The 15655-nt window shown below is 46.0% G+C and overlaps 1 protein-coding gene across 1 annotated transcript in view; it reads left to right on the forward strand.

The window, feature by feature from the left end:
• The window catches only part of LOC145862375 (uncharacterized), a 32361-nt gene extending 19855 nt beyond the window's left edge, over nucleotides 1-12506 (forward strand). The window contains exons 5-6 of the mRNA XM_082966098.1: nucleotides 94-241; nucleotides 12489-12506. Of these exons, the coding sequence (XP_082822224.1) occupies nucleotides 94-241; nucleotides 12489-12506 (166 nt within the window). The remainder of the gene's footprint in view (nucleotides 1-93; nucleotides 242-12488) is intronic.
• Nucleotides 12507-15655: the final 3149 nt, after the last annotated feature.

Here is a 15655-nt window from a genome sequence, read left to right on the forward strand (position 1 = left end):
AAAAAAACAACAGCACAGGCAATCTCACATTTCAGTTCCAGATTTGACCTCTCCTTATGTGTAATTTATATATTTTTTTGTTTTTCTACCCAGAATTCAGCGGGCCTGGCGTGCCACCCTTTACCGCAAAGAGAGCTGTCAGGGGGATTGCGAGAACCGTACACATCATCAGTGTGGGACGGAGTCACTGGAGTCCTACCAGACGGCTGTGATGGATGAGTTTGGCCAGGACCTCTCTCTGGTAAGACCAAGAGATTCTGGTGGTATGAATGAGCAAGGTCGGTTGAGCTTTCTCTGCAAACTATCTTGTGTGGGCAGCAGAGCTTGGTGGCATAAGTCCTAATGGAGGAAAAAAAACAGATGGATGGATGGATGGATGAAGAGGAAATGTATTTACCTCTCTCAGCAAACTAACTGTTTAGGGCCTCAGCTGTTGGTGGCATGAGGAAAAGGAGGGTGGATGGATGGAGGGAGGGATGGAGGGAATAAAGACGACGCATGTACGTCAGGGGCACAACGGGGGTGCTGGTGGAGGGGGATGTGATGAGTGTTGGCGAGGTGCCCAGATCCTTAATTAGACGTTAATTAGGTGAATTTGCAAAGTTGCTTGATTGATTAATAAAGTGCCTCTGCTCTTGCCCCCCCCCCCCCCCCCAACCCCAGAGAGTGTGGAGGGGAGATAAACAGTGCTCACAGGGCATGGCAGGAAAGCAACAGGCAGGGAGGAAAAAGGACATCATGGGCTGTAGATCAACAGAGGAAAACAGGGGGGGTAGAAAAAAGGGTAGGCAGTGATAGAGGGACTGTCATGGAAAAAAACAATGAACAATAGAGTGTTTTTGAAGATAGGAGGGTAGAGAGAAGGGCTGAGAAGGTGAAATACTGTATGCACAAGGGGAAAGAGGGAAGGGGATAGAGGGAGCCACATGTTAGATATACTGTAGATGGACAGAAATATTGTCCAGAAATGACCAACAGAGAGGGGCACACTTCCCCACACCTTTGATTGCAAAAGTTATTGAGAAAGTTTGTTTGCCTAAAACTAAGGGAAGAAAGTCTTTCTGCTGGGCTAGCACAGAAGCGTTGTTGTCATTTGTCCTGTTATTTCTGCTTGGCTAGAAACGGTACACAACAATAATTACTCTGCAACTGTCCACACACCTACACACACAATGTGTGTTCGTGTGTGTGTGTGTGTCTATCTGAATGTGAGTTTGTGGGTGTGTGTGTGCGTGTGTCTATCTGAATGTGAGTTTGTGGGCGTGTGTGTCGTGTGTCTATCTGAATGTGAGTTTGTGGGTGTGTGTGTGCGTGTGTCTATCTGAATGTGAGTTTGTGTGTGTGTGTGTGTGTGTGTGTGTGTGTGTGGTGTGTGTGTGTGTGTGTGTGTGTGTGTGTGTGTGTGTGTGTGTGTGTGTGTGTGTGTGTGTGTGTGTGTGTGTCTATCTGAATGTGAGTTTGTGGGTGTGTGTGCGTGTGTCTATCTGAATGTGAGTTTGTGTGTGTGTGTGTGTGTGTGTGTGTGTGTGTGTGTCTATCTGAATGTGAGTTTGTGGGTGTGTGTGTGCGTGTGTGTGTGTTTATCTGAATGTGAGTTTGTGGGTGTGTGTGCGTGTGTCTATCTGAATGTGAGTTTGTGTGTGTGTGTGTGTGTGTGTGTGTGTGTGTGTGTGTGTGTGTGTGTGTGTGTGTGTGTGTGTGCGTGTGTGTGTGTCTATCTGAATGTGAGTTTGTGGGTGTGTGTGCGTGTGTCTATCTGAATGTGAGTTTGTGTGTGTGTGTGTGTGTGTGTGTGTGTGTCCTATGAGTGTGAGGCAGCAGATGGGCCGTGTCTCCTGTTAGAGGCTTCCAGTAGGGTTGGAGGTGTTGTGTCGTTCTAGTCCGTTTGTTCTGGATGAGGAGGTTTGTTCTTCATTAGTACACAAGCAGATGTAATATAACATCCCCTTCATTAGAGAGACGTAGAACAACTGTAGCTGAATAATGACACAACCACTTTCTCTCTACGGCTCTGTTCCTCCATGGCTGTTTGGGAGGTGGGGAACCCTGTCGGTGTGTTTCTCTCTACGGCTCTGTTCCTCCATGGCTGTTTGGGAGGTGGGGAACCCTGTCGGTGTGTTTCTCTCTACGGCTCTGTTCCTCCATGGCTGTTTGGGAGGTGGGGAACCCTGTCGGTGTGTTTCTCTCTACGGCTCTGTTCCTCCATGGCTGTTTGGGAGGTGGGGAACCCTGTCGGTGTGTTTCTCTCTACGGCTCTGTTCCTCCATGGCTGTTTGGGAGGTGGGGAACCCTGTCGGTGTGTTTCTCTCTACGGCTCTGTTCCTCCATGGCTGTTTGGGAGGTGGGGAACCCTGTCGGTGTGTTTCTCTCTACGGCTCTGTTCCTCCATGGCTGTTTGGGAGGTGGGGAACCCTGTCGGTGTGTTTCTCTCTACGGCTCTGTTCCTCCATGGCTGTTTGGGAGGTGGGGAACCCTGTCGGTGTGTTTCTCTCTACGGCTCTGTTCCTCCATGGCTGTTTGGGAGGTGGGGAACCCTGTCGGTGTGTTTCTCTCTACGGCTCTGTTCCTCCATGGCTGTTTGGGAGGTGGGGAACCCTGTCGGTGTGTTTCTCTCTACGGCTCTGTTCCTCCATGGCTGTTTGGGAGGTGGGGAACCCTGTCGGTGTGTTTCTCTCTACGGCTCTGTTCCTCCATGGTTTTTTGGGGGGTGGGGAACCCTGTCGGTGTCTTTCTCTCTACGGCTCTGTTCCTCCATGGTTTTTTGGGGGGTGGGGAACCCTGTCGGTGTCTTTCTCTCTACGGCTGTATTCCTCCATGGGTGTTTGGGAGGTGGGGATCCCTGTTTGTGTCTCCCTCCCTCCCTCCCTCCCCTCCTGCTATACCCCCCCCCCCCCCCCCCCCCCCCCTCTCTCTGTACGGTGGCTGTGGTGCTATCTCAAGGACACATCCATCACCGAGAGGCCAGCACTGCATTGTGTGTGAGTGTGTGTGTGTTTATATGCACCCTGAGCCCTAAGGGACCTCACTGGCCTGGAGAGAAGGGGATGTGAAGGTAGGGGTTCTAACATACATAATGCATTATATAGTACATGGAGCAGTGATCCAGAAGAACACACATATTGATACAAATCCAGTCAGGTCCAAATAGAACAACAGAAATACACTAGATACTGCAGATACTATCGAGAAACTCAAGCATAAAACACCAATAGCTACCGTAGTTAATTATCATAATAGGCACACCTGGACACATACTGATTCTCAGAGCCTTGGCTTTTGGAGATGTCAAGGTTTCTCCTCTTTAGCTATATACTGTATTGGTGTGTGTAGTGTGCACACTCACCCCATCCCCTATGTATTATTTACAGCCCAAACGGGGCCAGGTCTGTCTAGCTGATAGTAAATCAATGGGTTTACGATGGAGATGCTGCGTGATGGCTAGCCTATGGGCTTCCCTGCTGCTGACAGCTCCACCTATAAGAGATCACCCTCTCTGACATACGCACACACACGCACATGCACGCACACACTCAGATAAAATAAAGTTAGAAATAAAGTGAGAAGCTTTTATGGGCTGGTCTGATTTGAGTTATATTCAGCATGGGGATTTTTACACACTCAATATGTGACATTACTGACAATGTCACAATGTCTGCAGTGTCCGTAAAAAGCTGCCATGTGGGGTGTGTGTGTGTGTGTGTGTGTGTGTGTGTGTGTGTGTGTGTGTGTGTGTGTGTGTGTGTGTGTGTGTGTGTGTGTGGACGACGGCGAGAGCAGGGTTCAATGCCTGTCGCCAAGGCATGTTCGGTCATGTTTTTTCACAGTGGAGAAGTGTTTGAGTAAGCATTCCCTGGAGTACGTGTGGGAGATCACGCTCTCGTCTTTCAGACCCCAGTGTCTAAGTGATGGCTTATTTTTCTCTCCTTCCTGTCATCCATCGCTCTTCACACACACACACACACACACACACACACACACACACACACACACACACACACACACACACACACACACACACACACACACACACACACACACACACACACACACACACACACACACACACACATACACCTTAGACTCCCATCTCTGCAGACAGACACAAACAGATTACTAGTTTTATGGGTGTCAGTTAAAGGCACATTTTAAAGGATGACTAAGTTATTTCAGAAGCTAGCAGATTCATTACTTACCAACATCGGGTGTAAATCCTGATAAAGTACATCCCATTTTGAAGTTCACTTTCCTTGCTTTGTCTAACCACACTATCATGAATATGGAAAATACGTTTTATGGGTCAGAGTGCAGTACTCATTTAGTTTAATAGCACAAACGTTTGCTAGCAAATTTCTCTCGTTTTAGCTGGGTCCTGCCCAGGCAACTGCAGGGGGGTTACCTAGCAACACGTGCCTCGGAGGGAGGCAATTCCCATTATTCAATGCTATGTCCGGACCGAACAGCTAGCGCGACAGATAAAATGGCTTGGAGAAAAAAAATGTTTCAGCTAATAGGGAGAAGTACTGTATCTAACTAAATAACTACATGATGGCATTCACTAATCAGAAACTGTTTACATATAACAGAAATGTGGGTACATTTGTGAACAAAATTCGAACTTACTCGACCTTTAAATAAATGTATATACCACTGGTCTGGAGTAGGCATCGATCCAGGATAACTCATTTAAGGCCAGGCACCACAGGCTGAAATTACATTTTTGTATCTACCTATCAGTTTTGAGATTTGTTGGTATTTTGGTCCATTAATATGTTCTAAAAATATACATAAACATGTAAAAAACTTGATGAAAATGTATATTTTCTTTAGTTTATCATAACCTACTAACATTATTAAACTGTTTATGAATGTTAAGCACTTTAAAATGGAATCAAAGCTCACTATTGAATTATATATGTTAAAAGCCCATTTCATAGAGAATGTTACAAACTGGACTATACTGTATTTAGTAACTTACTTTGAAGAGATGGTGATTGGGTTTATATAGGCTTTTTCTTAGCTTCAGAAGCATCGGCATTCACCAAATTTTGTGTGGGTATTCTTAGATATATTCTCCAGACTAGCCCAGAGGGAATTGTTGATATGTTGTCCATTTTCTTATTCTAGAAAGCATTTTATTTGGGAAAAATGCACCAAAAATGCATTTTACATACATGTCTTTACTATTTATCCACAATCGGCTCTGGACAAATCCGGTCCTGGAGTGTCTTAACAAAATTAAACCAAAACATTTAAGCTGACTTCATCCAGTGTCCAGAAAATTATATTTGTGTCTACATTCAACTGGTAAAAGTTGATTGTGATTAAGAGAAAAACAATTCCCTATTAGGGTGGGATCCCTGGCCTTAATAGCCAGGCACCACAGGCACCACTAGCGCACTGGGCTGTTTCTCACGTTTGTATCCTTTGAAGGAAACAACATGGTGTACATAAAGTAAAGACGCACATACAGACATTTGTGAACACGCTCATGCACGTGCACACATAAACACTCATAAGGTCTATAAAGTGATGCTTCAAATTAGCCATTGATTTTGTGAGAAACCGTTGAGGGTAGCTGGGAGATTTATCATGAGCATATGGTAGCGCGAGCAGAGGGGTCATATTTCTCAGGGAAAGGAGGAGGAACAGATGGAAAAAGGGATGGAGGCAGGAGGTCAGAGTGCTGGTATGATATGGAGAATATGTGTGATTGTCAGTCTAATAATAACTCTGCATTAGAAGCTCTGGGGTCCTAACGTAGAGGTAGAGATGAAGAGGAGTGTGTGTGTGTGTGTGTGTGTGGGCATGGTTAATGTTGGGTCTCCGACTGAAACAGAGACAACATTTAGCTGTTTTTAAGCTAATTTCCTGCAATGCTACATATTTTGCCAAGGGGTGGTGTTACGTTCATAAAATGGAAGGATCGGACCAAGGTGCAGCGTGGTAGGCGTACATCATACTTTATTAGATGAACACCGAAAACAAAACAAATACAAACGAAACGTAATGTTCAGTAGGGCTACACAGCACAGTACCAAAAAACAAGATCCCACAAACTAAAGGTGGAAAAAAGGCTGCCTAAGTATGATCCCCAATCAGAGACAACAATAGACAGCTGGGCGTGACAGTACCCCTCCCCCCCAAAGGGGCGGACTCCGACCGCAAAACCTGACTCTATAGGGGAGGGTCCGGTTGGGCATCTAGCCTCAGTGGCGGCTCCGGTGCGGGACGTAGACCCCGCTCCGCTCGCGGATCCGCCATTTTCGGTGGCGACTCTGGTTTCGGGGATCGTCGCCGGAAGCTCCGGACCGTGGATCGTCGCCGGAGGAACCGGACCGTGGATCGTCGCCGGAAACTCCGGACCATAGATCGTCGCCAGGGACTCCGGACCGTAGATCGTCGCAGAAGGCTCCGGACTGGGAACCCCCGCTGGAGGCTCCGGACTGGGAACCGTCGCTGGAGGCTCCGGACTGGAAACCGTCTCTGGAGGCTCTGGACCGCCGACCGTCGCTGGAGGCTTAGGGCCATGGATCGTCACTGGAGGCTCCGGGCCATGGATCATCAATGGAGGCTTCGGGCCATGGATCATCACTGGAGGCTCCGGGCCATGGATCATCACTAGAGGCTCCGGGCCATGGATCATCACTGGAGGCTTGGTGCGTGGACCCGGCACAGGGCTTACCAGGCTGGTGAGATGCACTGGAGACCGGGTGCGTGGAGCAGGCACAGGGCGTACCAAGCTGGAGAGACGCACTGGAGGCTGGATACGTGGAGCAGGCACAGGGCGTACCAGGCTGGAGAGACGCACTGGAGGCTGGGTGCGTGGAGCAGGCACAGGTCGTACCGGGCTGGGGAGACGCACTGGAGACCGGGTGCGCGGAGCTAGCACAGGATATACTGGGCTGTGGAGGCACACTGGAGGTCTGGAGCGTAGAGCTGGCACAACCCGTCCTGGCTGGATGCTCACTTTAGCCCGGCAAGTGCAGGGCGCTGGCATAGGACGCACTGGGCTGTGAAGGCGCACTGGCGACACAGTGCGTAGAGCCAGCGCAGGATATCCTGGACCGAGGAGGCGTACTGGAGACCAGGAGCGCTGAGCCGGCACAACCCGTCCTGGCTGGATGCTCACTTTAGCCCGGCAAGTGCGGGGTGCTGGCACAGGACGCACTGGGCTGTGAAGGCCCACTGGCAACACAGTGCGTAGAGCCGGCGCAGGATATCCTGGACCGAGGAGGCGTACTGGAGACCGGGAGCGCTGAGCTGGCACAACCCGTCCTGGCTGGATGCTCACTTTCGCACGGCAAGTGTGAGGAGCTGGCACAGAACGCACCGGGCTGTGGATGCGCACTGGAGACACATTGCGTATCACCGCATAACATGGTGCCTGAACGGTCACACGCTCCTTAAAGCGAGTGCGGAGAGTTGGCTCTGGTCTGAAACCTGGCTCCGCCAACCACCCCGTTTTGGGGGGGGCTGCCTCTCGGGCTTCCCTCGTGGTCGCAAACCCCGGTGTCGTCGTTGATGCTCCCTCGCTGCTTCTGTCTGCTCCCATGGAAGGCGATCTTTTCCAGCCAGGATTTCCTCCCAACTCCAGGATCCCTTACCGTCCAAGATATCCTCCCATGTCCAGGATGTCTGCTCCTCCTGGCCACGCTGCTTGGTCCGTTTGTGGTGGGATCTTCTGTTACATTCGTCGATGGAAGGATCGGACCAAGGTGCAGCGTGGTAGGCGTACATCATACTTTATTAGATGAACACCCAAAACAAAACAAATACAAACGAAACGTAACGTTCAGTAGGGCTACACAGCACAGTACCAAAAAACAAGATCCCACAAACTAAAGGTGGAAAAAAGGCTGCCTAAGTATGATCCACAATCAGAGACAATGATAGACAGCTGCCTCTGATTGGGAACCATACCCGGCCAACAAAGAAATAGAAAAACTAGAATGCCCACCCAAATCACACCCTGACCTAACGAAATAGAGAAATGAAAAGGCTCTCTAAGGTCAGGGCGTGACAGGTGGAGAGAAAAGGTTTCAGTATTAAAGCAAATGTACTGTAATTCTATACAAAGCTTATGCCGTGTTCTTATGCTATCTGAGTGACTCAAACATAACAAAATCAATCGGGGCCCCATGCTATGACATTTTTGGAATTTTAGATTCTCTCTGACAGTTTCTCTCAAATTTTTATTTTGCTGATTGCTAGTTCTCAAAGATGATCTTATTTAAAAAATATATAGGTCCATTATCTTTTCTACATACTCTATATCTGGTTTTAATTGTTTATGTTTACACAGATTTTCTTTTTTACATTCCCGAAAATTATATATCCTTATCTGATCATTTTTGGGGGAGGGCGGCAATGCTGCTAATTGAATATAGGGGAAACACTGGTGGTAGAAAGTAAAGAGGGATAAGAGAGGGAAAAGAGAGAGTAGGGAAGAGAAGAGGATGAGATGGAGCTGAAGACGTAACTTTTTTATAATGTTAAAGGGCAACCCAACCACATTTCAACCTCATATTCATTATATCCAGCACCAAACCAGTGTCGACACACTGTATGTGACAACAGCTTGTTTCTATGATCTGTGGTTAGAAAGAGAAGAAGAAAAAAATGCTTCTCTGTGGCATCACACCGTAGAAACAAAATATAGAACGGTGATTTTCAAAACCTGCAAATAGTTTCTAACCAGAGGAGGGTATTTCCTTGCTTCCCACATGAATCCCATAGTGTTTAAAAATCACTGTTTTTAAAATGTTTTCACTTTTGATGATCTCGTCAGGTAGAATGTTTTAACTTTATACATTCTCTACAAAACGTAGAAATGCGCCGTTTTCACATATGTAGACACTTTTATTGTGCTGGAGATAAAAATTAGGTTGAAAAGTGGTGGAATTGCCTTTTAATGGAGTGAATGTGTGTAGATTTAGTCCCGTGTTAAGCAGAACCGCTCTATACTGGATCCTATATTGAATGAAAGTAGATGCTGTGCTTTAGGGCCGCCTTCACCATCCTTTGATTGGATATTGTGGTTTACCGCAGCCTGTGTTTTGATTGGATGCTGTGCTTTACGACAGGCTATTGGAGGTTTTAATTTGGTCGTTTAGGAATAGGAAGCACTACTCCCTTAGCTCCAATTACCAACACACTCATAAACCAGCAATGGCATGCACGTACGCACGCTCACACACACACACACACACACACACGCACACACACGCACATACGCACGCACGGAAACACACACACACATACACACACACACACACACACATACACACACACACACATACACATACACACCTGCACGCACACACACACGTGCACCAACACTTACCCCCCACCCTCACTTTTCTACTCCCAATCACAATCATTCTCCTCCCCTTCCTGTTCTGTGTGCTTCTGGGGCTGGGTAGACACATCAGAGCATTGGAGGTTATGTGTGTATGAACCACATGGATTTCCCCCTGTTTAGCCCATCTCCCAGTCAGATCCACTGATACACTGGATACCTATGGCCAGAGAATCCTCTTCCATGGGAGGGAGTGCAGTGAGAGAGAGAGACGCTCTGGAGGAGTATACTGTCTCTCCCTTCTGGTCCCCTCTTCCTTACTACTGTATGTTTCCCCTCTCTTCCTCTCCTTCTCCTATTCACTCCCTCCCCTCTTCCCTCATCACCCTGCCAGTATTACTGTACATTAACCAAATCACAGAGATGGTCCTCTCTCTCTGTGTGTGTGTTGTGTTGTGTTGTGTTGTGTTGTGTGTGTGTGTGTGTGTGTGTGTGTGTGTGTGTGTGTGTGTGTGTGTGTGTGTGTGTGTGTGTGTGTGTGTTTGACACTGCCCTGTATTAGAGGAGACAGAGCAGGCAGAGGGAAGAGGCCTTTGGAGGACTGAAACCTCAGAGTGGAGAAAGTGGAGAGGAAGAATGAGTAGATCTCCTTTTTGAGAGCAGAGGTGAAGCAGGGAGGGGTACCTCTTAATGACTAAAATAACAAAAGAAAGTAGGCCCTTCCCTTCAATCTTGTGAATTTACGTTTGTAGGACATGTTTATCTCATCCAATCTTCAGTGGCACGGACCGCCCCTCTCCAAAGCAATGATGTAACCTTTGACCCCTCACCTTCCTGATCACCCCAACGCAACACATCCTCTATAAAGCATCTACACAGGAGAGGAAGAGATCAATGCTGTGACCTCTGACCTGTAACATTACAGTAGCCCTCAAGGCTGTGGAATGGTCTGTCCCTTACTATAACCCTGACAGTGGCACTGCAGGCGGAGACATTCACTCTCTCTCTCTCTGCACTCTCTGACATAGGACTATTGTAGTGTTTATTATGCACCAGTCTGTACCTTCAGAATTTTTTTTTGCCGCTGTCCCATTGAAATAGAATGAGTAGACATATGCAGTCGTTCTTTTCTTTCTCTCTCCCTCTCTCTTACTCTCTCTCTCTCTCTCTCTCTCTCTGTGTCTCTCTGTCTCTGTCTCTCTCCAATCTTTTACAACAATGCCTATATTCAGCCATTTAGCCTCGATTAGGCCCATCCATAGAAAATTACTGTCTCTATCGACCATTAGCGTGTCAGGAGGTGGGAGGCAATGAGCCAATCAATGCCTGTTTAACGGGGGGTGGGGGTAAAGAATGTCATAAGTCTCTGGTAATGGACGTCTAATTAGGCAGTGTTGTAATATAGGAGGTGGAGCTTGATGGATGCATCTAATAAACACATTTTCTTGTCATCTAGAGACATTTTTACAAACAAACGCGCGCACACACACACATACACACTTTAAGATGCTAATGATACCAATGATTTAGCGTGCTAATTGTGTTTAAGTTGTTGGTCTTTGGGCCTCCCAAGTGGTGCTGCGGTCTTAGACACTGCATTGCAGTGCTTGAGGAGTCACTACAGACCCGGGTTTGATCCCAGGCTGTGTCACAACTTGGAGTCCCATAGGGCGGCGCCCAATTGGCCCAGCGTCATCTGGGTTAGGGGAGGGTTTGGGTTTACTTGGCTCATTTCGCTCGAGCGACTCCGGGCACCTGCAGGCTGACTTTGGTCGTCAGTTGAACGGTGTTTCCTCCAACACATCGGTGCGGCTTCCAGGTTAAGCGTGCGGGTGTCAAGTGTGGTTTGGCGTGTCATGTTTCGGAGGACGCATGACTCGACCTTCGCCTGTCCTGAGCCCATTGGGGTGTTGCGGCAATGAGACAAGAACGAAATTGAGTAGAATATTTTTTGGAAATACAATGTGTTGGTCTTGATCTCTTTCAGGCCAGGTCTCCGTTGCTTCCTCTCAGATCAATCAGGCAGGTTTCTGTTCAGTTTGGAGATACAGGTCAAACTACTTTAAAGAGCGACTGCCTTTAAAAAGGATGTGGCAACGATATGAGTCAGAAACAGTTCTCCTGGTGTCGACACTGACTACAAAGTGTAAATAAGATAATTTTTTTCATAAAGTCAGTCTCGTCTATAACGGAGTCTGGAACATCCGTGAGTGTCATGACACAAGGCGAGACCCAGATGCAGACACAGGAGGCAGATGGTTGGAGTTTAAGATGTTTAATAAAGCCAAAGGGGTAGGCAAGAGAATGGTCGTGGACAGGCAAAAGGTCAAAGCCAGTTCAGAGTTCAGGAGGTACAGAGTAGCAGAAAGGCTTGTGGTCAAGGCAGGCAGAATGGTCAGGCAGGCGGGTACAGAGTCCAGAACCAGCAAAGGCCAAAACCGGGAGGACTAGAAAAAAGAGAATAGCAAAGGCAGGAGTACGGGAAACCGCTGATTGACTTGGAACATACAAGACAAACTGGCACAGAGAGACAGGAAACACAGGGATAAATACACTGGGGAAAACAAGCAACACCTGGAGGGGGTGGAGACAATAACGAGGACAGGTGAAACAGATCAGGGTGTGACAGTGAGTCACAACGGGTAAATGAAGGTTGGGTTTTGATTTGACAATGTCCATTTGCCCACTGACGTGGGGTGAACAGCTCAGTGTTTGCTCTCTATCCAATAGCATAGACAGTGAGATAGACCTGGCCAGCAGCTTAGAATTTGTTTACATAAGAGAACAAATCACACATTTGTTTACTTGAGAAATATAACACCAAACATCTTAGTTAGATGTAAAACATCCTTGCCAAAAACGTCAACATTTCTTACAGATTTCTTGAGTTCTCTTAGATTCATTCTGGGGATTTTGAGGAAGTAAAATAGGCTTCCGTGTCTACAGTGTCTCATTGGGGACAAACATCATTAACCAAACAACGAATCGGTCAGGAAACACACTTCCAAGACTGAAATCTTGTTTTTCTAATGAGCAACACACACATGCCAATCGGTGTATTCAGTGGTAGGTTAGCTCTATGTGTGTGTGACCTTGTGTGTATGCATGTGTCTAAAAGTTAATTGGTGTGTGAAGGGGGATTTTGATGCTCTTTGAGTTTGTGTATTCTGTGTGTTTCTTCCTCTCCAAGGCTCAGAGGGGAACGTGATCATCTCAGGGTGTGTGTGTGTCTGTGCGTGTGTGTATGTGTACTCTAGCAGATAGGGAGGTAAACTATACCACAGAAAGCCCTAGAGAAAGAATGCGAGGGAATCTCTCCAGCTCTCACACAAGCACATTTGATCAAGCACATCCACCCATTCTTTCTCTTCTTTTTGATGTATGAACAAGGGATGAAACAGAAGAGAGGTCATCCTCTTGTTTGTTATCTTCACCCTCCAAAGGAGAAAAGGAGAAATGAGAGATGAATTGGTGGAGAGAGAAGAGAGATAGGAAACAATTTCTGATCACACTATGGACAGCCTACAAGCATCTAAATGTGTGTTTGTAGTTGTGTGTGTGTACACGTGTGAGTGTGTGTGTATGTATTTGTAATTGTGTGTTGAGGAATGTCTTATTAGCCAAGAGGAATCCCATTGCTTTGAAGCCACTGTGAGATGAGGATATGTGGGGGGAAGTAGATAACAATGGAAACACACTTACTGTATACTGGTGTGTTTAGGAATTCTATCTGTGTGTATATTTTCCTGTGTGTATTTTCTTCCTGGTGTACAGTATGTGTTTAAAGTGGAACTGACAGCGTATTAGCAACATGAAATCTTGTAAAACATATGTTCCTATACACCCCCAGACGAGCACTTAGATATGGTCATTTTCGTGTTTTCATAAATTCATTGAATGTTTGGGAATGTCATATAGTAAGGCATTTGTGAAAATTCTACAGCAATATAGATTGGGAAAGCGGACGTGCGTTTGGACAATTAATAGACGATGCACTATTAAAAACGTGTCAGTCTTGTCCAGGAACGGACTCTACATAGACAGGTGCGCCATAGCCAATCAGAACTACAGTAGGCCTATATGCAAATTAAAGCTGAAGAATATGCACTCTTTGCAGGTGATGGAGATATAGGTGAGTTCAAATCAAATCACATGTTATTGGTCACATACACATGGTTAGCAGATGTTATTGCGGGTGTAGCGAAATACTTGTGCTTCCAGTTCCGTCAGTGCAGCAATATCTAAAATGTAATCTAACAATTCCACAACAACTACCAAATACACACACATTTAAGTAAAGGGATGGAATAAGAATATGTATATATAAATATATGGATGAGCAATGACCGAGCGGCATAGGTAAGATGCAATAGATGGTATAAAATACAGTATATACATATGGGATGAGTAATGAAAGATATGTAAACATCATTATTAAAGTGGCATTAATAAAGTGACTAGTGATCCATTTGTTAGTGTGGCCAATGATTTCAAGTCTGTTTGTAGGCAGCAGCCTCTCTGTGTTAGTGATGGCTTTACTTGGCTCATTTCGCTCGAGCGACTCCGGATGTTATGAAACAGGAAGTAAAAATATATAATATTGGTTCACAATATCAACATAATATATGAGCATACATGAGAAATGTGATCAATATTTACAGTATATATATATGCAGTACCAGTCAAAAGTTTGGACACACCTACTCATTAAAGGGTTTTTCTTTATTTTTTACTATTTTCTAAATTGTAGAATAATAGTGAATACATCACAACTATGAAATAACGCATATGGAATCATGTAGTAACCAAGTAAGCCATCCTTTGCCTTGATGACAGCTTTGCAGACTCCTGTCATTCTCTCAACCAGCTTCACCTGGAATGCTTTTCCAACAGTCTTGAAGGAGTTCCCACATATGCTGAGCACTTGTTGGCTGCTTTTCCTTCACTCTGCGGTCCAACTAATCCTAAACCATCTCAATTGGGTTGAGGTTGGTCAAATAGCCCTTACACAGCCTGGAGGTATGTTGGGTCATTGTCCTGTTGAAAAACAAATGATAGTCCCACTAAGAGCAAACCAGATGGGATGGCGTATCGCTGCAGAATGCTGTGGTAGCCATGCTGGTTAAGTGTGCCTTAAATTCCAAATCAATCACTGACAGTGTCACCAGCAAAGCACCCCCACACCATCACACCTCATCATCCATGCTTCACGGTGGGAACCACACATGCGGAGATCATGCGTTCACCTACTCTGCGTCTCACAAAGACACGGCGGTTAGAACCAAAAATCTAAAATTTTGACTCATCAGACCTAAAGACAGATTTCCACTGGTCTAATGTCCATTGCTCGTCTTCCTTGGCCCAAGCAAGTTTCTTCTTATTATTGGTGTCCTGTAGTAGTGGTTTCTTTGCAGCAATTTGACCATGAATGCCTGATTGACACAGTCTTCTCTGAACAGTTGATGTTGAGATGTGTCTGTTACTTGAACTCTCTGAAGCATTTATTTGGGCAGCAATTTCTGAGGCTGGTAACTCTAATGAACTTATCCTCTACAGCAGAGGTAACTCTGGGTCTTCCTTTCCTGTGACGATCCTCATGAGAGCCAGTTTCATCATAGTGCTTGATGATTTTTGCGACTGCACTTGAAGAAACTTTCAAAGTTCTTGAAATCTTCCCTATTGACTGACCTTCATCTCTTAAATTAATGATGGACTGTCTTTCTCTGTGCTTATTTGAGCTGTTCTTGCCATAATATGGACTTGGTCTTTTACCAATAGGGCTATCTTCTGTATACCACCTCTATCTTGTCACAACACAACTGATTGGCTCAAACGCATTAAAAAGTAAACAAATTCCAGAAATGTACTTTTAACAAGGCACACCTGTTAACTGAAATTCATTCATGAAGTTGGTTGAGAGAATGCCAAGAGTGTGTAAAGCTCTCATCAAGGCAAAGGGTTGCTATTTTGTGGGCGGCAGGTACCCTAGTGGTTACAGCTTTGGACTAGTAACCGAAAGGTTGCAAGATGAAATCCCTGAGCTTACAAGGTAAAAATCTGTCGTTCTGCCCCTGAACAAGGCAGTTAACACACTGATCCTAGGCCATCATTGAAAATAAGAATTTGTTCTTAACTGACTTGCTGTCACGCCCTGACCTGAGAGAGTTGTTTGGTTAGGTCAGGGTGTGACATGGGGTGGGCATTCTATGTGTTGTATGTCTATGTTGTTTTTGTATTTCTTTGTTTTGGGCCGAGTATGGTTCCTAATCAGAGGCAGCTGTCTATCGTTGTCTCTGATTAGGAATCATACTTAGGCAGCCTGTTCCCCACCTGTGTTTGTGGGTTATTGTTATTTCT

The sequence above is a fragment of the Salmo salar genome, chromosome 20 (genome assembly GCF_965601325.2).
Source record: "Salmo salar chromosome 20, fSalSal1, whole genome shotgun sequence".
Classification (NCBI taxonomy): Eukaryota; Metazoa; Chordata; class Actinopteri; order Salmoniformes; family Salmonidae; genus Salmo; species Salmo salar.